This window comes from Passer montanus, unplaced genomic scaffold (genome assembly GCF_014805655.1).
Source record: "Passer montanus isolate IOZ18808 unplaced genomic scaffold, ASM1480565v1 scaffold15, whole genome shotgun sequence".
Taxonomy (NCBI): Eukaryota; Metazoa; Chordata; class Aves; order Passeriformes; family Passeridae; genus Passer; species Passer montanus.
The window spans coordinates 11,696,985-11,721,956 of record NW_024362051.1 but is presented as its reverse complement, the minus strand read 5'-3'; the positions used below and the strand labels follow the sequence as shown (position 1 = coordinate 11,721,956).

The 24,972-nt window shown below is 48.0% G+C and overlaps 1 protein-coding gene across 5 annotated transcripts in view; it reads left to right on the top strand.

Annotated features, from left to right (window-relative positions):
* The first annotated feature begins 22 nt into the window (after positions 1–22).
* Positions 23–24,972, top strand: part of UIMC1 (ubiquitin interaction motif containing 1) — a 40,038-nt gene continuing 15,088 nt past the window's right edge. For 2 of the 5 annotated variants that reach the window (XR_005626718.1, XM_039701777.1), the window contains exons 1-6: positions 23–359; positions 4,468–4,625; positions 12,611–12,698; positions 17,709–17,833; positions 18,175–19,332; positions 22,826–22,890. Coding sequence is in view for 4 of the 5 variants with exons in the window: in XM_039701777.1 (XP_039557711.1) it covers positions 4,476–4,625; positions 12,611–12,698; positions 17,709–17,833; positions 18,175–19,332; positions 22,826–22,890 (1,586 nt within the window). In the remaining variant the exon portion in view is untranslated. The remainder of the gene's footprint in view (positions 360–4,467; positions 4,626–12,610; positions 12,699–17,708; positions 17,834–18,174; positions 19,333–22,825; positions 22,891–24,972) is intronic. The other 3 variants (XM_039701776.1, XM_039701774.1, XM_039701775.1) reach the window with 3 other exon arrangements.

Genomic DNA, 24,972 nt, shown 5'->3' with positions numbered 1-24,972 from the left:
TGTTGGTTGTGGGCACATAGGTGTATTGCGGCAGCCCCGTGGCGGCTCGGATTTGTGGGTGTTTAAACGACGCAGCGCATCCTTCTTGTGAGGGAGCGGCGTCTGGTTGAGGAAAAGGCGAGAGCACCAGCACCTTAGAACGATGCATCCCGGCCCGCTGTCCGCCAGCCACGGACATGGCGCTGCCCGCTTCAGCACCCCGATGACCACGTGAAACGCAGCGAAGCCGCCGCCGCCATCTTGGGTGAGGGCAATGAGGCCTCCGCCGCCAACTTGAGCGCGGGTGCGGGACCCGCCGACCGGGGCCGGTGCGGGAGACCAGGCGGCGAGGCCGCGGGCAACGGGGCGGCCCGGGCCCGGTGAGTACCTTGAGCCCTGCGGGGCACGCCGCTGCTGGGCCCCGGGCGAGCCGCGGGGCTCCCGGGGCTGCGGGGCAAACCGCTTCCCTCGCCCGGGGCCATTCTCCGGCCCCTGCCCCCGGGCTGACCTCCCGCGGGTACCGGGGGCTGGGAGGTACCGCGGCGGCCCGGGACGGGCCCCCAGCGCTGTCCCTGGGGAAGGGACACCTCCCGTCTCTCTCTAGGGGCTCTTCCCGTGCCTCTTGCCTGGAGGGGACCCAGGTGTCCTGCCTGGGGACACCCTGGAACTCCTCCTGCACCGTCCCCTGGGGAGCGGACCCGAAAAGCGGAGCCCTGCCTTGGCCGCATCCCCCGAGATCGAGGTGCTCCTGCCTCTCCCGTTCCTCTTGCCAGGCCGGGCTCCCTCCCCTTTTCCTGGGGCAGCCCCTGCACGCTCCCTTCGCTTAGGTTTGCCCGCCTGTGGCTGATCCCCTTCCCCAGAGATCCCCCCTGGGATCCCCCGTGCTTCTCGAGTATCCCTGACCCGCTGTGAATTTCCATGCAGTGCCCGAAGGCAGCGGCTCGGGAAAGGGACAGGACCGTGCGTGGGCTCTGAGTCGTTTTCCTTCAATGTACAGGGGTGAAAACGTTTTCCTCCCCTGCCCGTGGCGGAGGGGGATGCTGCGGGCTGGACTGGAGCAGGGAGCATCCCCCGAGAGCTCCGCAGCCTGTGCCTCTGCAGTGCCCAGCCAGCTCCATGAACGCCTCAATCCCGCAAACAATTCCTCTCTCTCCGGGGCGCTGCGTCCTGCTCACGGAGCATCAGCGTGCGGGGTCGAGCCGAGGGTCTGGCGAGGGTATTTCCATGGAAGTGTGTGCTGCTGACCCGCCTGAGCGCGGGCAGCGTCGTGCCTCTGCCTCCCGAGGTGGGGGGAGTTGTTTACAAAGCGACAGCCTGTGTCTCCAACCACTCAGGAACTCATCCGGGGATGAGAGTCATTCATTTTTTTTGGCTTGGTTTTTTCGAGCATTTTTCAAGCTGTCACAGCTTGGCAGGTCTGTAGCTGCAGTGTCAAGATTTAGAATTATTCTGTCGGTAATTGCTTTCTGATTCATCAAAATGATAGATGAGAGGGAAAATGACAAATAATCACAAGTTGGGGATCTTCAAGGATATCCCTAAAAATGTGACTGGAGAAGCGTGGCATGTGCGAGTTCCTTGTCAAGAGGTCACCTTTGCTGTCAGAGCGTTTACAAAGAAATTCTCTTAAATTCAGAGCTGGAAAAAGATCTGGATAACTGCAAAATGAGTCTGCAAACTGGACTGCAAAGGTAATTTTAGATAATTCAGTCTCTGGCCTTTTTTTATTTTTTTTGCTGGGTCTGAAAGCAGGTATCTTCCCCTCAGGCACTCACAACTATCCTTTCCAAGAGTGCTAAAAGCAAAATATGCTCAACTTCGCTTCCTGAAGAGGAGGTCTGTGCTCTGATGCGTGTTGTCTTCTCTCAGCTACATCAGCTTGTCTAATAAAAGCCATTACTGCTCTCCTACTCACAGCTTCAGACTAGCACAGCTACGAGTGATCTCTTACTTGTCTTGTTCCCTTAGTTACATTTTCAGAGACTCTCTTTGCCACAAGTCCCTTCATTTTCAGAAGCGTTGTGGGAGTTGTGTGGTTACATCTCTTACATCTCCTCTTTTCTCTCCTTTAAATGTTGAAGGTAGGTGACTCATCATAACTTCAGCTGATATTTCTCAGTGATCTCTTATTTAGCACTGAGGAGAAGATGTATCGCAGAGTCAGAGGAGCGATGGTGATACCAGCATGGATTTAAAAAAAAAAAAAGAGGCAGCACAGCAGTTGTTTGTTACTGTTGCTTTTGTTGTGGGGGTAAGAAGGTTTATAGGCTGGCTCTCCCAAGCCTCAGTGACCCTGCGTGGGCCCTTCTGTGCTCCTCATGGCTTATGAGTGAGTGGTTTTCCAAAGATAAGGGGACATTCTCCACCACCCTGGATGTGCTTCGTGGGGGCAGCTCGCAGCGGCTGGGTGTGAGGCTTGGCTCATCTCCCTGAGCAGGGAGGGCATAGAGACCATTTGGAGCAAAAGATAAAAAAATAGAGAATGGATAGTGAGGATATTCTGACAGCACTGGAGTTCAGCTTAGCTGGAGCTGAACAGCTTTGTTTTTCAGGAGCCAGTGCGTCACCAGAAGCAGTGCTTGTTTTTATTTTCCCTTCCTTTAATGGCTCCAAACTGACAGAGAGCAGGATTAAATTAGATATTAGGAAGAAATTCTTCCCTGTGAGAGTGGTAAAACACAGGTTGCCCAGAGAAGATGTGGCTTCCCTATCCCAGGAAGCATCCAAGGCCAGGTTGGACAGGGCTTGGAGCACCCTGGGAAAGTGGAAGGTTCCCCCTGCCCATGGCAGGGGCTTGAAATGAGATGATCTTTAAGGTCTCTTTCAACCCAAACCATTCTATGATTCCTCAGCAGACAAACACTGGAGGACTGCAGAGGTCCTTGCAGTCACTTTGGCGCCGTGACTGCCCATTTGTGCAACATTCTGCTTTCAGAGGGCTCAGCAAACCTCTGGTGCAAATCATGACTCACCAGGATAATCACCTTTTGTCTCTGGGCGTGTGTGTGCATGCATTTGCAGAAGGAAGGCTGCAGATCGTGGGGAGGGAGCGTGGCTGTTCCTCACCTTGCTGCTCGGACTGTAGATGGAGCAATGCACTGCTGTTCTCAGCGCTGATGGGGATTTTGGCCTCCCTTAGTGTTTCTCTACGCAGTGGCTGTTTACAATTTTGTGGTGTTACAGAGAAGGGTTTGGCTCTATCCTGGGTGATGTAGGGTTTCTGTTGCATCTTCTCTTACTCTTATTTTAGATCTCTGCACACATCTGAGCTATTTCAGTGATCTTGAAGGAAGGCAGAGTGATTCTGTGGAAGGACACTGGTCTGGGAACCGGCCAGCTTGACTTGCATTTCCAGCTCGGCTGTTCCCTGATGTGGAACGAGGGGCTTGTTGTTCAACCTCTGTCTGCACACGTTTAATTGAACTTCAGCAGAGCTGGTCATGCTCAGCCTGCTTTGTAAGGCTCTTTTACATCACAGTTCAAGAAGCACTGAATGTTATTGTTGAGCTACCAGGCAAACAGCAAGCATAGGCAGGAAAGGGTGATTTAACTCTGTGCCATCCTGCTGCTCTCTTTTACTGAGATCTCTTCCCAATCCTCTCCTCTGAGCTCTTTTGGATCCAGACAGCTAATGCTTGCTGTGCATCCCTCTCCATCAGTCTGTGGGCTGCCAAGGGAAGGGATGCTGAAGTACCAGTTTGCATTGTGTGGGCACCTGCTCTCAATTGTTCCGTGCACTCAGGTTTGCACTAATAACACTCAGCAGGTTGCTCGCTGCTCTTTAAGTGCCTTCGTTAATGCGGATGGTTTGGGCATGTCTGGATGGAGTTCTTCCGGAGGCTGCTGCTCATTGAGAAATCCATACTGCCAGATAAACCTGTTGTCTTGTTTCCAGCCTGCCTGCTGCCGTTGCCTGTGTTTTCCCTGTCTGTAGTGCTGGAGCAGCCATGCACTGAGCTGTGCAGACGGCAGGACAGCATCCTTGAATGCACAATGCCTTTCCCCATGGTTTTGTTGAATACAAAAGCTGACAAAGGGCTGTGCTGTGGTGGCTTCTTGGTCTGGTGTGCAAATGTCAGCTTGATCCACTGCCACAGCCTGGTTTGTTTTGGTCAAGGTGGGGGGCTGGGGAGGGGAGGTTGTGTTGGAGGGTGGGAGACCCGCTGTGAAGTGATGCTGTGGAGGAGTTTGCTGATGGGCTTTTAGAGGAAAGCCTCATTGCTTTGGAATGAGGCATTGAGAGTGGCTTTGGTCTGTGTTGCTGTTCCCCTGAAACCCCTTTTTAGCAATCAGCTGTAATAAAGTGTTCTTAACTAGATGAGTGGTGACTGGTGCATGTGGCTCCCAGTAACACTAAATCCACCACGCTTTGTAATAAGGTTTCAGTGCCTGGGGTCTTTTGCCTAAAAATAGCAAAAAAAAAAAAAGTGTTGGGGAAATCTAAATCAGAAGGAAACAAATGGCTTTTAATCTTTCCCTCTGTTTCAGAGTGAAGGATGCCGAGGAGGAAGAAGCCTGCAGAGGGCCTGGAGTCTCGAGGTCAGGATGGGGAGGAAGAGGAAGAAGAGAAGAGGAACCCGGCCAATGCCAAGAAGAAACGCAGTTTTGTGGATGCATTTATTGTTATATCCGACAGCGATGGAGAGGTCAGTGATGGGTTTGGGGTACCCAGAGCCTGGGCTGGGCCCTGCTGCTGCAGGACAATGGCAGAGCAGCCCTCGCTGTTGTGCTGGGGTCAGGCTTTGAACAGAGGGTCTTGTGCCATTCCTTTTCTTACATATGAGATGAATCAAATCCTATTTGACTAGGAAATGAATGGTGTGCTTCATGAGGGTGAGTTATGAGTCTGGGATTTGATAACCAAATCCTCTCAGAACTGAATCTGAAATGTAATTTAAAAGTAACCTTTCCTCAATCCCTTTACAAATCTTTTTTTTCATAATTTTTGTTTGATTGATTTCCAGCTAAACCTTAGCAACATGATTCTGTATTATGTGCAAATAGATAAGAAAATGATTCAGAACTCAGGCTTGTGAGTGGCTCAGAGACAGGCAGTGTCTGGTAAACTGAGTTACAGAAGCCTGAGTTTGTAACCCAGCTCCAGAGGGTGTAAAGGTGAATGTGGTGTGGGAGTGCCTGGCTAAGGCATCAAGGCTCAGATCCCTGATCCCCAGTGTCAGCTTATGCACATCAGCATTACCCTCAAGATTGAAATGTCTGTGTTGGTTACACGGCACGAGCATGGGAACTCCTGCCTGGGGGAAACCCAGAGCCCTCAGAACCTGTGCCTGACTGAGCGAGGCAACGAGAGGAAATTATTACAATCAGTTTTTTTATGTGTGACTTGTACGGCTTTGCTCTGTCTTGCTGGTGATTGGGGATCCTAAGCTGCTTTTTGTAATTCCACCATTTTCAAAAGCATTTCAGTTCACTCTCAAGCTGTAGATCTTAAATCAGGTCCCTTTTGCTCCTACATCTGCAGTGTGCTGCTCTCCAATAAGGCGATTATCATGTGAGGAGGGGAAAATCACTAGAAATAAACAGTAAGAAGCTGTAGGGCAAACGATATTGGATGTTTTTTCTTCACATTGTCTGAGTTCTTTCCCATTGGGAAATTCCCTGAAAGAAATGGAACATATGGCAGTAATAGTTCAGTGGGGTTAAACCCTTAGCTCTGCAATATGCTAAGTTAACTTCAGATGTCTGCTGCATCACTGGCCTTTATTGTGAAACCTATAAGGAAAAAAGAAATCAGCAGCTATAAGAGCTGCTGCAGTACATAAAAGATCAAGACCTGTTATTGTCTGCAATTATTCATCTCAATGTGCACGTATCTGAAAAAGAGGAAACAAACGTCTCTTAAAACACATCTATAAAAAGGTTGGGCTCCCTCACTGTTCTGTAAGTTTGTCTATAAACAATAAATTCTGATGGCATAATCGGTCATATTACAGAAAAGGATATGCTCAGAGAGGCCGTTAAAGAACCAATTAGGTTTTGTTTAAGTGACAACAGTTCAGTCAGTTGAATGAGTGGATTTATTCAGTTCAGTCTCTTTCTGTGAGTCATCAGCTTCCAGATCCAGTGCCACAGTCTCTTGTCGTGTTGTTTTCTGCAAAATCAAACTCAAAACTGATTTACTTGGGATCTCAAAAAAATAACTGTCTGCCTTCTGTAACTCTCTCAGCTCTTCTGTGTACATCAAGTTGAATTTCAATTTTGGACGTTGTAACTGTTGTTCTTGCACTGGTAAGACCTTGTTGTGTGTTCAAAAAGAGGTGTGGGAAGCTCAGATCAATAGCAATTTTAGAGAACAATATATTCTCAATTAATCTTGCATCTGTTAGGACATGGTTCCTTATGAATCAAAAGCTACAAGGACAATTTGGGCATCATTGATTCGATGGCTTTCTTCCTTGGCAGTCTCTTGGCAGGTATCTATAGAACAAGTCCCTAGTTCTGCTTCCAGACCAGCAGATCTTGTAGCAGCTGCACCTGGAAAGCCTCCAGCTTCTCACTTTTGATGATCTTTGGCAGACTGCCTCTCCCAGGAATTTTTCAGTCATGCTGGATTATCAAGCTCATCCATGTTATTTTGCCAAGTTCCCTTTCTTTGCTCATGTCTATGCTGTGGCATCTGCAGAGCTGCATCAGAAAAAAGTTTTCTGGACGTGAGGCTTTCTGATCTCTGCTATATATAATCCTGGATTCGGGGAACACTTCGCTTTTTTTGGAAAGGGTCAGACAAAATAAGAACAGTCTCTCTGGGTCTGTGGAAACCAGAGGAGATGACCTTCTTTGTACAGACTGTGTCTCTAAAAATGCAGACATGCCGAATGAGCAGAGTGGTTCCCATCTCCCTTGGCTGTTTAATCCCACAGGGAATTGGTTGCCTGTGCCAGAAGATGGATGTTCATTCACAAATACACAATATTTCAAGTAGTGCCCAACAATGCTCTCTCTGAGCATGACAATTCCTGGTCTCCTGAACCTCATGCTTGCACTGGGCTGTTGGTTTGATCCCTGAAGCCATGTCTTCAAGATGATTGTTCCTCAGCACAGGCCCTGGCCAAGCATGAACTCTGAGCACAGCCCAAAAGTTGTGCTGACCTGTTAGACTGATCTGCAGCCTTTCGTGCAGTTGATCCTCAGATGCTGCTGATCTGGTCTAGGGCCTTTTGGAAGGGTCTTTTGCCTGGATAGATCCTTTGGGAGCTTTGAGTACCTGCCTGCACTTACAAAGTTGGCATCAAGTCTCACAAGCTCTTTCTGCCAGATCCATCATCTCTGCCAGCCCTCGGGGAACATATGACAAGACTCCAGGGTGATGGTGCCATCTATTTCTGCATGGCCTGTCTTCCCTTCAGTGTGGAGCATCCCTTTGCCTGAGTGTTCCTGTGTTTGGAGATGCTCACAGGCGGGGTAATCAGCAGCATGTGTTGGTTTCCAGATCAGATTTTGGCTGTGGTGCAGAGGGAGGTGTGTTTAGGCATTGGCCACTTCCCCATCCTCTTTCCATCATCTGTGACAGTGGACACTCACCTCAGGACCAGGCATGGCCTGAGGGACATCTTGCTATGGAGAGGATTCCACTGGAAATGTCACAGCCAGGATGGCAGTGCCCACCTGTCATGGTTGAATCCCATCCAGCAGCTGAGTACCAGGCAGCTGCTTGCTCACTCCCACCCCATGGTGAGGAGGAGAATCGTGGGGAAAAAAAGTAAATCTCGTGGGCTGAGATAAGAACAGCTTAATAATTGAAACAAGATAAAATATAATAATACTATTAATAATCCTAATGATAATATCAAGAATAATTGTAATGAAAAGAAGGGAGAGAGGAACTGCTTTTCATCAGGAACTGTAGTGATAGGACAAGGAGGAATGGGTTCAAACTGAAAGAGAAGAAATTTAGGATAGATATATGGAAGAAATTCTTCACTGTGAGGGTTGTACAGCACTAGAACAGGATGCCCGGAGAGGCTGTGGATGCCTCATCTCTGGCAGTGTTTAAGGCCAGGCAGTGAGCAACCCTGTCTTGTGGGAGGTGCCCAGGACAGGAGGGTTGGAATGAGATAATCTTTAAGATCCCTTCCAACCAAAACCTTTCCATGATTCTATGAGTAAAACCCAAGAGAAAGCAGTGCCACAGTGCAGCTGCTCACCACCCACTGGCCAATGCCCATCCAGTCCCTGAGCAGCAGTCGGTGTCTCCCAGCCAATTCCCCCTGTTTATGCTCTGGCCATGAGTGCTGTGCTCTGGAATATCCCTGTGCCCAGTTCCCCCAGCTCCTTGTGCACCTGCTCACTGGCAGAGCACAGGAAACTGAAAAGTTCTTGATTTAGAGCAAGCACTGCTTGGCACCAGCTAAACCATTGGTGTGCCATCAACATTATTCTTGTACTAAATCCAAAACAGCACTGCACCAGCTACTAGGAATAAAAATAACTTAATCCCAGGACGCCACCTCACACCACTGACCATTGGAGTGAAGCAGAGCCACGTGGGAGTGTTGCTGCAGTGCCCTGCTGTCTCCACGGGCTCTGCTGCTGCCAAGGGACCCAGTGCCTCCATCTCCCAGAGGAGAGTGCAATGTGAGTTGGTTCTGGAGGAGGCTTCATTGCTCTGCTGAGCTCACTTGTTGGAAATCAGATTGATCTGAATCCAGGCTCCTCATAGCCCAGTAAAAGCCCTTTTCCTACAGAGTCCTCTCTCCCTGTGTCAGGAACTGCATATCCTGGCATGAGCCCCGTTGTGTCTTGTTGCTCATCTCCACTTCCAGCAGGTTTGTTCTAATGAGCTGAAAGAGCAAAGCTGAAACAGATTCTGAACTGAAGTCAGAGACTAATAAAGTAGGGTGTGATATTAATTTCAGCAGCAGCCTTGGCAAGAGCCAAACGTGGTAATTCCAACATCTAATTGGCTTTTAAAAATAAATTAGTCTGGTTTTCATCTGCATATTTCCCATGCAGGATGTGTGCTGTTTGGCTGTGCCCTATTGTTAGATGGTCCCAACTGCTGTTGAGCAATAAAATTACCCAGACCTTTTGACTTTGCAGTCTGCACTGTTAGGGGTGGAGACATTCTGCTGTAGCCTTTTCTTCCCTGAGTCAGTGGAAGCTGATTTCTGTGGTTTATCATGTGGATTTGAGGGAGCAGGATGTGGGATGCTGGCTACTGGCTTCCATTTATGGGCTTTTAGAAATGAGTGGAGCTGTATCTGTTTCTGCTGGCAGAGTCAGGTTCTCTTAAGTATGTGCAAAAGCATTTTTAAAATGGGAATTTGATTTCCTGCTGTCTGGTGAAACCAGGCAGGTTACAAAAACAAGGAAGAAGAATAGTGGCTGCCTGCCACTAAATGTGTGGAAGACTTTGGAAACCTGTCTGTTTCTTCATCTGTGTACAATGCTGACAGTGAAATTGCTCATAAGAGAGCATCATAAATTAAAGTGCAGAGCCTGACACACAGGAAGAGAATTTGGGTTCCTTCTGGCCGTTATGCCTTGAATTGACAGCAGAGGAGGAGGGATGCTCTCCTGGCTGGCACTGAGCAGAGGTGTGCAGTTCCTACCTTGCCTCCACTATAATAATTAGTTTCCCTTGGAAGATATGTGTGTTGGAGATGACCTTGTAACTAAGAGTATTGGCTGCAGTTTGGGAATATTTTAATTGATTAAGATTATTTTTGGACTAGTGATCTTATTAGAAAGGCAGTTGGTTGAGAGGCCCCTTGAGTTCCTATTATCCTTGTAGATAGATGAGCATTAAAAGGTTGGGTCAGGAGGAGCAAGCCCTGTTGTCTTCCCTGAATTTTCTTGGCCCCTTCTGTTTCTACCATCCCCGCCTGCATTTATGCAGAGCACTCTGGGGCCTGTGGGGCTCTCTCCCAGCAGAGGTACAAACAGCCATAAATCCTAATTAAAAGGTATGTTTTATTTTCTGGGTTTAAAAATAAAAAAGATTTAAGAATTCTTGGAATTGAGACGTGTGTGTATATTTTGGCCCATCAGGATTAATTGGATTTGCTTCAGCGGTTCACTGTACCGTGGCCGTTCAGTAGAACGCTGCTGAGCAATTTAAACATCTTTCTCCAATGTATGAGGTTCCTACAACACGTGTCCTGCAATAATTTCGCTCCTGCCACTGATGTAAATGTTGAGATTCTTCAGGACCAGCACTGGGAACCGAGGCATGTACTTGGCTGTGTTGTGGATCCAGGCAGCTCATCCGGATCTGCTCCCCTTGGAAGTCCTGGAGGTGTTGGAGCCCCACGTTGTCCCATGGTGTGGGTTGTAAGTGTGTCTCTGTGCACAGCACACTGCTGTGAGTGTGTCTCTGTGCACAGAGCAGGCACTCACAGCCCTGGAAAGTTTGGTGTGCTCATAAATCACATCTGTGCCCTGGAAGAGAGCTGCAGATGAGAGTGTCAGGCTTGACCTTCCAGCAAGTGCAGGAGTGATGAGGGGAAGATTGATGCCTAGAGAGGAGAGCTGGGGATTTACAGAGCCTGTTAGGATTAAATTGTCCCTGTTTTAAGCTGGGCTGGGTTTAGCATTGTTAGGCAGGGTTTTGGGGGAGGGCAGGAGAGCTACTGCTGAACCTCCTCCATCCTCTAGTCCTAGTGCAATCCTGGTGTGATCCCACAGACTGTTCCCCATCCCCTGAGGTGGGAGCAGCCCATGAGGCCAGCATGGGGCTGTTGCTGCAGACCAAGGAAGGGCATTTTGAGGTGGGAGATCCCATGGTTTAGGGAAAATTGTGGAGAGGGCCACTATGCCAGAGCCCTGGAAGAGAGAGGATTTCACCTCCTGAGCAGGAGCTTGGGATGCATCTCCTGGGAAGAGAGACTCTGGGTGTGAAGCAGCCTTTTGGAGACATAGTGGCATTCCTGGAAGGGGGGTACCTAAACCAGTCTCTGTGGGGAAGAGAAGGAATTACTCACAGCAAAAAACCCTTAGGCACAAGCATGAGTGTGTGTGGGCTTGCCAAGCATGATTGCTGCTGTGTTGTGAGGTGATTCTTAAGTCAGTGGAAGTGAGGAATGGTGTGGGTATTAGGGCATGTAAAAGCTGTAATGTATTAAGGTTTCAGGAAACGACCTAATAGTATGTCTTGGAAAAATCTTAGTTAGATAAATAATTTAATTTGGTCTAGATAGCAACATTCCTGGATTGAAATCCTGCTAAAAGACTGTCAGTAAGAGCTGCTGATGAACAAAGGAGAGGCTCATCTGAGGGAGATGTAAAGCTGAGGCCAGGAGGATCAATATTAGGTCTGTGTGTCTTTTAACATCCTCATTAATGATCTGTAAGAGGGAGCAAGTGGTGTATATAGATTAATAAAATCTACAGATAACACTAAAGCCAGAGATGTCTTCAACAAAACTCAGCACACAGGTGCAGTCTGAAGGACTTCACAGGTTCAGAAACATGGGCAAAGGACAAAAGAAATGGATGACACTCGAAAATAATCACTGTATCTGTTTGTCTTAAAGTAGCCAAGCCATGTGCCCCTGCTTGAACCCTTCTCTTGGCACAGGAGGTGGAATGAGGCACAAGCATGTGGCCCACGTGTCTCACGGGCAACAAAACTCAGTGTATCTGCAGAGGGAGCAGTGCAGAGCCCATCCTGGCCAAGCATGGGTCTCTGCCTGAAACACTGGATTTGATTCTAATCCTACCTGATTTAGAGAGACAAATTGGAAGGGGTCCAGTGCCAGCCTTGGGTAATGTGTGTGCCCTTGCCTAAGCCATTAGGACAGCAACTTGCAGAAATTTGTGTCATTTAAGCCTGTGCCCATTTGTGCTGCAGTCCTTGTGCTTAAAGCAGCACACATTTAAGTTGTTCGTGGGAGTATTGTTCCAGGGAGCCTCGAGACAACAAGTTTCTCAAGTATTCACATTTCAAAAATTAAATACATGTGGCAATACTGGCCAGAGAAGATGTGGATGCCCCTCAAAGTGTTCAAGGCAGGTTGGATGGGGCTCTGAGCACCCTGATCTCGTGGAAGGTGTCCTTGCCCATGGCAGAGTTGAAATGAGATGACCTTTAAAGTCTCTTTCAACTCAAATAATTCTTTGATTCTATGAATACAATGAGAGAATAGCATGAGGAAGAAATAGAGCTGGCCCTCCTGCCCTTGGGGTGCATTGGTGTGGGTCTCCAAAAATGGCTGGGAATTCTAGTTTGGATCACCTGAAATTGCCTGGGCATAGTACTGAAAGCTGCATGGCAGGAAACAGCCCTGGCTTGCAGGTGTGTGATGCTCAGTTATAAAAAGGTTCTGTTTTTCTCTTTTGAGTGCTTACAAATATCAAATGTTTTAGCAAGGCCAAACAAATTCTTTCTAAAATCATGGGTAGCAGGTGCAGTGCATGGTGGTGACTGGCATGAAGTCTATTGTCTCTCCTACTTCTCTGTTTATGTCAGTCTGTAACTCTTTTTGCTCGTTATGCTTATCACACAGCTTTTAATAGTTACAGAATGTGTTTGAATTACGTTTGAAATTCAAATTTCACTCAAATAGATGCTTGTTCTTGAACCAGTGTTTGTGTCTGAGTAGCTGGGGGGAGGGGGCTGGTAGTATTTCTTACATATTGCATACACTCACCATGTTCTTTTCCATTGCAGCAGGAGTCAAAGGAAGAGAGTGGCTTGCAAAAGAAGAGAACAAAGCAGCTGGATCGAACAAAGTTTGCTGCTAAAAGAAAAATTGCACGTATGTCTCGACTGTGGGGCTGGGGAACTTGTCTGGTGCTGAGCAGCTTCTGCTCTTTGTGTTAGAGATTATTTCCCTTGCAGAAAGGCTGTGACATGGTTGGGGATGCAGAAAAGACCCTTCACAGGGCTGAATTTTGCACTTCCAAAACAAGTGTGTGAGGGTGTTGCTACCTCACTGGGTTCAAAACTGTCTGAGGCTGATGTGAAAGCGCCGTCAGTCACAAACTGCTCTCCTGTCCAGGCCCCTGTGCTCCTGTCTGTCCCTGAAACATCACAATGCTCTGACCCGACAGCTGCCGCTCAGGGAGGATCTGAGTCGCAGCTGACAGTTCTCTGAAATCATCAGCTCACAGTGCGGGGGCAGCCAGAGCACCAGCAGCGCTGGGCATCAGAAGGAAGGGTGTTAAGAGCCAGGGATTTGGTTGATGTCATTTTGCTCTTACATAAAGTGTTGGTGCACCCTTGTCACAGTGCTGTGTGCAGTTCTGGCCTCTGCATAGCAAGGACACAGGGGTACATCCAGAGAAGGGCAGCCCTAGTGCTGAAGGGGTAGAGCAGCTGCCTGGTGAGGAGAGTCTGGAAAGATTGGGGCTGCTTTGTTAGGAGAGAACAGTGGGATCAAAGTTCCCATTGGGAAGGCAGTGCCTCAGCTGAGCTCAGAGCTGTTGTTTACCAGCTCCTGGGGTATATCAGTGTAAAGAGCAAGAAATAGATGGGTTTAAAACGGGTGAAGGACAGTAATGCTTCACACAGCATCGGGTGAGCTCCTGGAAGTTTGTGTCACAGGAGGTTGTGGAGAGGTCACTATCAACAGCTTTAATAAGGGATTAAATGCATTCATGGACAATAATCTGTGAACAGATGCTAAAGGCTGGGATGTTCCTGCTCATATTCTGATGTACAGGCAGAAGGGCCCACTGAGCATGGCCAGCATAGCTCTGCTCCATGTACAGCCCCACATGTTACAGCAGCCAGGCCCCGGAGGGTTCCCACTCGTGTTCCTGTGTTCTGTGAGGCAGTGGTCCCTCCAGCACATAAAATTCAAGACTTTTCAGGATGGGAGAGATGTTGCCTCCTGCAAAACCCAAAGCAATCACTGAACAAAATGGAGCACACCAGTGCTCTGCAAGCAGCAGCAGTTGGGCTTGTCAGTCCTCACAGGGCTTGTGTGAATTAAATTGTTTTTAATAGAGGCCTAAGGCCATGGCACAGAACAGCCCAGCTCTTTGTGGGAGCTGCAACCCACTGTGCATGTCTGTGTTGAACAAGTAAGATAGCAAAGTCAGAGATGGGAAAAAAGTTCTTTTTCTTATTCTTCTTTTTCTCCCAAAGGAAACAGAGCACCAAATTAAAGCTGAAACCCCCCCTTGGAGACGCCAGTAAAATGTGACCAAGCATATGGTGCTAAGAGCAGGGATCTGCTGAAGTTGGATGTCCTCGTTGCATCATTGAACATGTAGGGTTTCAGGAGCTGATGCTGTGCAAAAGGTGCTCAGTGTGCTCCAGAAAATCCACAGGAGACAGGGCCGGCTCTCCAGACGTTGTGTAACAGAGGAGTTCTGTGTTTCTAGATGTTGAAATCATTAATAATAGTTTTTATTTTCCTGGGGCAAAAGCTGTCTTTTTTTGTTGCTTAGTGTGCTCATCTGAGTTTGGGGGTGCCTGGCGCTGCACGGTCGGAGAGCAGGGGCTTATTTAAGCACGTGTGATGGTGGGGCTGTTCTCATTTTTTGAGAAGCTATAATTAGACTTTTGGTGTTTGCTTTTAGGCGAATTAAGATTTGAAGTAGTAATTATTTTTCCCAGTGTCTTTAAATAAATTCTTTGAATTGCGAGGCAAATTGGTCTTTTGTAAAGATTGGGTGCTTCTGGGTAGAGCAAGTTCTTTCTCCTCAAAACTGGAAAATTTCGGATATTGGCAGGCACTCGTTATAAAGCGTATCCTCCCTTTTTTGCTTTGTTGTGGTTTTATTCATTTTAACCTAGAGCCATAACTAAAATATATCTGTGACGTTTCATCCTGACAGGATAAATGGAAATGCAAAACCTAAAGAAGTCTCTCTCTTTTTCCAGAGGAAGTCAGCCCCTGCTTTAAAGCACATTTGAATGTTTTTACTGTAATTGCACTTTGGATATGTAAAAATACTGAGATCCCGCATTTTTGTTATTTTTGAGTAAATCTCTTATTAGTAAGTGTTATAACTACAACTAGTGGGGTTTTGCATCTAATTCACTTTGCAAATGTCAAAATGAAACATAAATCACTTTGCAAATTGCTGTATTAGCATTTAAAAAGGCTCTGAAATGGTTTAATTTGTTTAGGGCTGCCTATCTTAAAACCAGTTTCTCTCTGACCCCTCCTTCCCATCTGCGGGTCTCTTGGATGCCCTGGTCCCCAGAGGGGCGCTGGGATTTCCTGCCGCCTTGGGATGGACCTGCGAGGAGAGGATTTCGGAGTGTGAGATGCTGAGTTCCCAGTGCTGGAGCTTCCCCCGGGAATGGGCTCCTGCGAGGCAGGCGAGTGATGAGTGTGAGTGAGCATCGCTCCAGATGGAGAGGGGTCGTTTCTCCCGGGATCTGTGGAGCCCCCGCCACACGCTCCGAGCTCTCTCCCAGCTCTGTTTGCACACAGTGGTCGGGGGCTCACACAGCACTCTGGGTTTCTAATCATCATAAATTCTGACGGCTGCAATCAGCATCAAGTTTAATAAAACACACGGTGCTGAGAAGTGATCAGTCCTGGAGCATGAAATACCGTCAGCTTCACTTAAAGCAGGTCAGGTCTACTCGAAGGCACGAGCAGAGCAGCTCTCTGCTCTCCCCACAGTAATGCCAGGTGGATTTAAACTCGAGTTTTCCCCATCTCCAGAGCACCTACTCAACTGGAACGTGCACTAAGTGCATCTTGTTTGTCACTGGTTTCTTTGCCAGAGGCAGCATTTGTCTGGCACATTCCCTGTCCCCAGAGGGGAAATTGCTGTGCCAGGGAGGGAGAAGAAAACAAAATGTACAGCAGTAACTCGCCAAAAAATGTTTCTTTTTATTAAGCTTCATGGATGTTGATAGCCTGAACTGGCAAATGTTCAGGCCCCTGTTGAAGCACGTGGAAAGTCGTGTGTTGCAGGGTGCCGATCATGTGCACCGGTTTTCCTGCACATGTCTGAGTTTGCAGGATCTAGCCTGATTGCTGTGATGGTTTGGGCAGGAAAACAAATCAGCGCACACTTTCTGAATGCTTGGAAGGTGTTTGGTGTTATGGGAAAAGAAAAGACTGTCTGTAGCACTAAGTGCTATGGTCTGGATGACACGGTGGTGATGGGTCAAAGGTTGGACTCAATCTCAGTGGTGTTTTCCAGCCTAATTGACTCTGTGATATGCTATTTAATGCTGTTGTTCTTGGGGCTGGGAGCTTTCTCCATACACTGGACTGTGCTTTCCATTAAAGAATGCTTCCTTTTTTTTTTGCCCTGGTCCCTCCTGGCTGTAACATCATTGAGTGACTTTGTCCAAGGACAAAAGATCCCCATGAGCCCTGAAAACGCTGCAGTCTGCTTTCCCTTCAACCCCTTTCTTAATTTTCAAAGGAATTACCCCCCACCCCACCCCAAACCAACAACCTGAAGCTAAGTACTGTTTTAGTAGGACACATAAAGGAATCTGAAGGTAATCAGTCCAAAAATCTTCAGATCCTGCTTGGGTGGGGGAGCAGAGGCTGCCATCCTCCAGGAGCTGGGGGAAGGGCAGAGCTCTGCTCCGTGGATGCTCCTGCTTGCAGCAGTGCTGTCATGGGCAGGCTGCGGTGCGGCTGCACTGCTGTGTTTGGGTGGCAGCTGCCAGGGAGAGGATGGGGTAGAAAACGGGAGCCTGCAACTTGAGAATGCTTCTTTACCCCGGGAAACGCCTGTCTCCGGAGCTGGCTGCAGTCAGGGCATGTTTTGTGCTTGGGCAGCCTCCCTGCTCAAGTGGCACATCTTAAAGATGTCGTGGCCGTAGGAGAGCGCGAGCCTTTGGTTCATGCATGAGATGGCGCGTGCAGGATTCTGCCTGGAGGAGGGAGCGGGTTCTGAAGGAAATCTGTCAATTTGTTTCAAGTGAGAAGATGTATTTTTTCAGCTCCTGAGAGTGCTGTTGAGTTGTTTTTCAAGCTGCACTCCATTCTGCAGGCATTGTATATTTTAAGCAGAGTGAAAGTGTTGGATTGAATCTAAGTAAATAAGTGTTTTCCAAAGTAACTAGCTGCTTTGTTTCTACATAGGCAGTCTAGACTTTTGGTTTGATTGGAGCGAGGAATATTTCAGGAATAAATTTTCTGCTGAAATAGCAGTTACAACTGTAGGAAACCTCTTTCCCATGCATGACTGACTTAGTGATGCAGTAGAGTGGTGATGTGAGCAGAAGGGGGATGTATGCATGTGAAATATCCTCTATAATACCACCAAGCAAGTAACATTATCCTCTACAGAGCTTTTCCACCTGAGGCTTGGGGTGAAGAGCATGTAGCTCTTTTTCTCTTGGATAGGTCTCCTGTGGTATTGCAGGTATCTGTGTCAGAAGTAGTGAGGTGTGCTACTTGGTTAGTAAAAAAGTCTCTTAAAGATGTGTTGTTTATCCTACTTTGCTGCTGAGCCTATCCAGTACAAAAATGAGCACACTTTAGAAATCTGTCCTTTTCCTCTCTCCTTGAACATGCATTCTGCAGCTGCTGTGTGTGTTGTTTGATGGCAAATAAAATGTCATGTTGCAGTTAATATACTCGGGGAATGGGAGCTTAGATTGCTCTAGAAACCTGAGGTGAAGTTCCTGACCTGAGTTACCTTTCTCATTTAGTGTTGCCTGCTCCAGTTTTGTTGACACCTTTCCAGGAGAGCTGAGGTTTAGATGATTTTCTCTGCATTCCTCCTGGGAATGTGGGACTCTCACCCATTTCTCCCTACATGCTGGATATTCACTGAGTGTTTACATACACCTGCAGCTGTGACTTGACATTATCCTGTTTCTTCTGCTGTAGAGATGACTGAAGAGGAACAATTTGCACTGGCCCTGAAAATGAGTGAGCAAGAGGCTAGACAAGTGAACTGTCAGGAAGAGGAAGAGGAGGAGCTCTTGAGGAAGGCCATTGCTGAGAGCCTTAGTGTAAGTGCACTTCTGTGAAGAGGCTCACTAGGGTTCTTTAGCAACATTGCTGTCTGTGCTTGCTTTACCATGCTGCACAAAAGAAAGTTTTACTGGGGGGCATAAATATTCCCAGCACAATCTGGAAGGACAGCAGCTCCAGAGTAGATGCTTTGTACTGTTCCTAATGAGAGGAATGTGCATTCTAACCCCAGCTGTCCCTGTTTTGGGGTACAGAGTTCTGATTTGGGATAGGGGGATCTGCAGTCCATGGGATGGCTGCCAGTGTGCTGGGGGAGCCCTTGGTTGTGCTCTGCTGATAGAAAACACGTCTGTAGGAGGGTGAACCTTTTGTTTTTCAGAGCTGTCAGCCCTCAGACTCATCGACTGCATCTCCTCATCTGTCAGTGGAAGCACTGAATTCACAGGGCCAAAGCCAGCCTGCTGAGAGAGAAGGCTCTGAGATCCTGGGAGGCCTGGCGTTCTGCCCTGACACCCCTCCCTCTGACTGCAGCTCCCACTCACAGAGCTCCAGAGCTGATGGGAATGGACAGATGGATGTCGCCCGGAGCCCCTTGGTGGTGTTGAGGAGGTTAAGCCAGGAAATCGTTGAAAGCTCACTAGTATCCAGCATAATCGTGTCTCCGGGGAAAGACCAGCCTGTGACAAGGTCAAGTGAAAAGTCTTCCTCACCAGCAAGAAGTGATTCGAGTAACATGTTACCCAGCACTCTGGGAGAGGACTTCATGTCTTTGAGTCCCACCTTTGGCAAGGTGGCTTCAGGAGGCTCCTGGCGACTGACACCTCGGAGACTGTTCACCACCCCCTCCAGCTCTTCCGAGGCAGCAGGCCAGGAGCCAAAAGAGCAGCTCCTGCCCTGCACTGGCCATTCTGTGGGAGAAGCTGGTGCTGGGAGCTCAGCCACTCCACCCTGGAAGAGCAGGAGCACAGAACAGTGTGACAGCCCCAGGAGGAGTGGTGGAGGAGCAGGTACCAAACACAGCTCACAGCCTGGGCACACTGCCAAGGTCTGTGTTTCCACAGAGCAAGCAGAGCAGAATGAGGGGTCTGACAGCACCCCGGATCTTTGCATGCTGACTGTGGAGGAGAAGCACAAACAGGAGGAGGCAAGGAACACAGTGCACTATTATTGGGGCATCCCCTTCTGCCCCAAAGGGGTGGACCCCAACCAGTACACCAAAGTCATCTTGTGTCAGCTGGAGGTTTACCAGAAGAGCCTGAAGCAGGCTCAGAGGCAGCTGTTGCATAAGAAGGAGTTTGGTAACCCAGTTGTGCCCAGTCCTTCCTTGAGCCAAAACGAGCTTGGGAAAGGAGAAGAGATAAGCAGGGAGAATGGAGTTGCTGATGGCATAGAAGATGGAGACATAGAGAGACAAGAGTCCGAAGACATCACCTGGCTCCACCCTTCAAAGAGAAGGGAGGCAGAGAGTCCAGGGCACAGCATGGAAGAAGAGAAGAACTCCACTTCTGATGATGAACCGACCACCAGCTACTGCCAGGTAAGAGCTTTGCCACTGGGCAGAGGTTGAGCAGCCATGCCCTTCTGTCCATTTTACGGTTCAGTCCCTTCTGCAAAGCAGGCACTGCTATTTAATGCCCCTCTTAAATTTAGGGACTTCCTCCCTCAGCCACACAGGTTTCTGTGGAAAGGAGAGAAGTGTACAGGCTGACACCCGGCTCGCACAAGATAAGGGCCATTGAGCAGCCTGGCAGTCATCACTAATGCTCCAGAGACCGACACATCCAACTGATCCTTCTCAGAAGGGTGCAGCCCGGCAGTGAGCCAAGGCAGAGGACACAGAGGTGATGCTGACCACCTCCAGCTCTGGTTTATAAACCCGTGGCTGTGTGGGGAGCTCTTGGTTTCCCTTTGCAGACAGAGATGTGGGTTTGTCCTTGCGGCACAGCCTTTCCTGTTTGCTCCTCCCTGCTTATCTGCATCCTTAAGTGCTTCTCTCTTGGAAGTGCTCTTCTCCCTCGTGGCTGGGAGAGGCTCTGTGTGGTCACAGGCATCTTCAGCCTGCTCTGGTGATCTGTCACCACGGTGGTGCTCCCTGTCCTTGTCCTGGTGCTGGGCACCTTCTCTCGGGCTCGGGTGTGCTAGACACTAGGTGTCAGCCTCTGTCTCTGTCAGGGCTCTCCTGCTGGAGCGGAAGGCAGCTTTCTGTCACTGCTAAGTTTAAACAGATTGCTAGTCAGATGAAGTATTTATTACTGCTGTATTTTAGGTTTGTGTCAGCCTTTTCCAACCCTCATTTTTCATAATGACTTCACTCCTGGATCATTGTATAACTTTATCTTCTCTATGACTGAAGCCTTGGCTCTGTTGTTCCTGTTTTCAAGTGTATTTGATCATTTACCCTGGTGTTAGAAAGATACTTAACTTGTTTTGTGATATTTATATTCTGTCTTGTAATATTGAACACTTAGGAAAAACGTCATGTCTGCATTTTCTGGTTGCAGAAAAAGAGCAGAGCAGGCTGTGCTGAAATGTGACTTTTCATGACAGTGCTTTGGCTCGGGTTTAGCAGATGGAGATTTAAACAAGCCTTAGAGGTGATCTGCAGAGGAAAGGAACTGACTTGTGCCCTTTTTCATTTCCTTAGGATAGATACAAAAGACCTGAGAGGTTCTTAAAGCAAACTGCACTTTTTTTTTCTGTAGCTTTTCCTCTGGAAATGAAGGTGTTATTATACTGGAAGATTGGGGTGACTGGAGGTCTGTGGATGTGTACTCTAAAGCCCTTGGGAAGCTACAGCAGCTGGGAAGGGCATGAACTTTTAATCAGTACTGAAAATTGTGTGGTATTTTTTAAAATATTATCTGTTTAATGCTAATACCTAATTAATTCTTGGGGAGAAAAGAGGTTTTAGTGGTGCTGAGTGGTAACTTGTAACCTACTCCTCTTGACCACGGGAGCTGTCTCAGAGCCATAGCTGAGAGATGTTGCCTTTCTGATATTTTTAAGGTGAAAAAATAAGGGAGGGGCAACAGACTTTACAATTTCAACCCTAGCCCAAAATTTGCCAGTCTTCTATTTACAAAGAGAAAATATTTTCTAAATGCCTTTTCATCTGCTTTATCACACCCAGCATGAGAGGTAGCTCCTTTCTCTCGCCTCTCTGTGCAGTCGCACACTGAGGCCAGAGCAGGTGATTTACTTGCAAAATCGATATGTTTGATGTTTGCTTGTGCCTTGTCTCCATTTTTTTTCCCTCTATCAAATACAATTCCGCTGGCAGTGACAAAGGAGGGGCCCAGAGCTGTCGTGTCTCCACCTTGCTGCGTCTCTTGGAGACCCTTTGCTGCCTGGGGCTCTCCCAGTGCCACCAGGGCTGCTCTGCTGGTGGGGCTGGTGGGAGATCTTGGGCTGTGCTGAATGTAGAAACCACCCTTGAGGACTCAAAACCGTCCTTGAAAAAGGACATGGCCTCATGCCATGTGTGAAATGCAGGTGCAGATGATGTGCTTGAGGGAGGCTGCCTGTAGTCCTGCCCTGAAACCCTCCCCTGGAATGGGCACAGACCTTCCACCCTGGCAGCAAACTGCTGCCACTGCCTCCCACAGCCAGGGGTTGTTTGCACAGAGCAAATCCTGGTTGTCAGGAGATCTCAGAGCCTGTGAACCTGCACTAACAAACTTCAGTGCTAATAGAATCAATTTTTTCAGAGCCTTTCAGATAAGGTTAGGGAACTCTTGGTGTTTAAAAGATTCAGAGGGAAAAGATCCAATTCTAGAGATTTAGAGTCTGGTGACCTGAATTAGTGCCATATTTTATAACAGATGTACAAGGAAAAACAGAAACATGGATGAGTGTTCATGACCAGGGCAGAGGCATTGTTAAGAAATGCACAATTCTGGACAAAGACAAATAAAAATAAAAGAGGAGGTGTGGTATTTTATGTTAATGATGAGCTGGGCTGCAAAGAAGTAAAGAAAGCGTAGATAAAACAGGATATTTGAGGGTTGGAGTCATGTTAGGGAAATTTGACAGGAGAGACCTTGATTTGGAACTTGCTGGGGAAGTATATCCAGGGGTGGAGCTGATCAAAGTTGAAACCTTTGGTGGAAATCAAGCTCACATCATTTGCTAGACTCAGGGAAGGGGGAGGAAACTCCTTGGGTTTCTTTGAGACCTAGCATGAGAAATTGTAGGCCTGACTGCAAGGACTGCTAATAAACTGTTGTAATTCCACCTGATTAGAGGATGGCAAGTGTAGCGTGTACACTGCAGAAGAAGAAAGGGATCTGGGTAATAACTGGCATGTTAGCCTGACCTCAGCAGTGCATAAGGCTTTTGAACAAATTTTAAAGGAAAGAATAAGTGGAGTCGTAGAGCTAAATGAAAAATGGGATAAAATGCACACAGATCTTCCAGCTGTAGATTGTGCAGGTTAATCTGCTCCCCTTCTTAGATGGGACAGCTGATTTCCCAGGCAGGAAAAATGCAACAGACTTTACCTCTAGGAAATTTCAGAAAAGTGCTTCTCATGGTCAGTCATTAGCCGTACCAGTTGATCAGGTCATTCTGGCTCAGGAAAATAAGTTTTGAAGTGGAGTAGGTAAGGGCTGCTAGGGTACCTGGGGGAGTGCAGGGGACACTAAAAACCGTGGGTTGTTTCAAGCTTAGCACAGGTGGAGGTGGAGAAAAGCTATGATTACCTACAAATTCATTGAGATGCATGCTGAGAGCAGGCAGAGAGCATGGAAGATGATGGCAATGTTGGAAGGAGTGGATGGGCATGGACTGTCCAGGAACACGTCTAGGCAGCAAGGTAACAAAAAGTACTGCCAGGCTTTATTGCAGGGAGTACCTTGCCAAAAGCAGGGATGGAGGGAAAAAGCTGACTCGTTCCGGATGGATACTGAGCTATTTTCAGATAAAAATATACAGCAGACTGGGTGCAATGTCATGGACAGAATCCAGTGACCCAGCAGACCCCAGTCAGCTGTGCACATTGTTTTATATAACACCAGAATTTCCTTTTCCAGCCCTCCCAGGTACTGCCTGCAGAGGATGTGCCTGAAGATGGGGAACCCATGCAAATTGCACAGAGGTGAGTAGGGTGTTCAGAGTGTGGGGCTCACAGGTTCTGTCTAGTGATGTGGGCTCTTCCAGTCTCCCTGGAGTATTTTGGGGTGCAGCCCCACCACAGCTTGCTGCAGGGCTTGCTGGAGAGGCTGGCTGCAGTCACTGCTGTTAAGCATCCCTGGAAATAGATGGCTTTGGAGCAGCATGGGAAAGGTGGGGCACAGCTGAGGACAAGGGATCAGTTGCTGTTGTTACTTCATAAGATGTGCAAGGTGCATTATTGTACAAGTGGAAGGAGTTGCTCCTTGGCCTCTGAAGCTCCTGTGACCATGGGGAGCTGGTGGTGAGTTACAGCGATGCCATTCCTTGTCTCTCGGGGAAGGCGCACAGGCAGCACGGGGAAGGGTTTACTGGATTTCTGTGTGTATTTTTATGTTCTTGCCTTGCTGCTGAAGAGGAAAGCAGGGAGGAGGAAGCCAGACGGCACTGCCTATCAGCCAAAGATAGAGTGCAGTGCTCCAGAAAAGCCACTTCAGCAGATGACAGGTGTGGGGCAAGTCAACATGATTTTCTTCAGATTTAAGCCTACTCCTCTTTTCCTTTTTTTTTTTTCCCTCTCCTTCCTGTGGGATGCAATTCCGCATCAAAGGCTATGGAGAAGAAGGACAAATGGGAGAGGATTCAGGGAGCAAGTTACAAGAAAGGCCAGATAATGTCATGTTTTTAATTTGTTGGGTTTTATAATTTAAACCTGCTTTGGAACAAAACTGCCAACTTTCCTCTGATCTAACAGCATTTGGCCTGAGCAGTTAATATCAATATGCAGAGTATGAAAATCCCTCTTGCTTGCACCTTTCTAACAAGCTTAAAACCTGCCTTGGGGAGCAGGAGGAACCTGCAGCTGCCGAGGCTGATGAGCCTGTGACAGCTGAGCTCTGAGCTTGCGTGGAAGGCAGCGAGGTGTGTGCTCTGCAGCGCTGGCCTCCCGCCTGCTTGGGGCCTGAGAGCCCAGCATGTGGAGGATGTGAAAGGAGAGGGACCTCTTTCCTTTGGTGTAGCTGGTGGGGTTAGTCTGGGACACTCCCCAGGTTGCCCAGGAGCTCCTGGCTGCCAGCCTTGGGGTGGGATGCACCTGGATGTGGTGGCCCCTCCTCGAGCAGCTGGAATATCAGCAAGGCAAGAAATGGCTGCAGTCTTTGCAGTTTTGTGCACATTAAGTGTTGCCATCTGGCTCCTGGTAATTTGCCAGCACAGGCCTCTCTTGGGTATAGCTCAGGCACCCCAACTGGCTGGCCTCAGCAGCACTTAATAGGAAAACATGGCTCTGAGCTGTCTGGAGGGAGTGGAGCAGTTCAGGAAGTGCCAGTCCTGTGAAGAAATTGCTTTGCTTTCTGTGGGCTGCTCTCCCCTCTTGTTCCACGCTTTGTACAGAGCATGGAAGATTGGGGTTTTAATAAATGATTATAGGCTTTGTTACCAGGAGATAGTTGGTGTAGCAAGAAATGTGGTTTGACTTCAAATTGATTAGCCCATTTTATAAATGTCATAGCAAGTTGTTTTGTGTGAGTTCTTTTGAAGAGAGCCCTGATGTTAGACACAGAGTAAAACACGCTCAGCCTGGATTCATAACAAATGCTTTGAGATGCTTTATTTAGAGAGAAAAGCCACTTGTGATTTCCTATCAGAAATTTGTTATTTATCATAAATCAGCAGTGGCTGTTCTCTCTTCTCTAAGGCCTGTGGTTGAGCTTAATAAATCTTGTTTTTGTCAGTGCAGGGATTCATGTTTTTTAAGTGTGTTCTTGCATACTTGATCAGACTAATCAGAGAGCCACGCAAGGCGCAGAGTGTGTCAGCATGGGTGCCAGACTTACTCAGCAATGCCTGTCTGTGTCAGAAAGACACTGTGCAGTGAGGTGGGAGAAAAAAAAAAAGGGACTGTGCAGTGAGGTGGGAGGAAAAAAAAAAAAAAAAGGACTGTGCAGTGAGGTGGGAGAGAAAAAAAAGGAATCCGAAGGTCAAAATGAGAGGAGCAGTGCTGGGTGCTGCTCCAAGGAGCCACTGCTAATGCTGTAAGGACTGCTGCAGGGAAATGCCTTGTGTCACA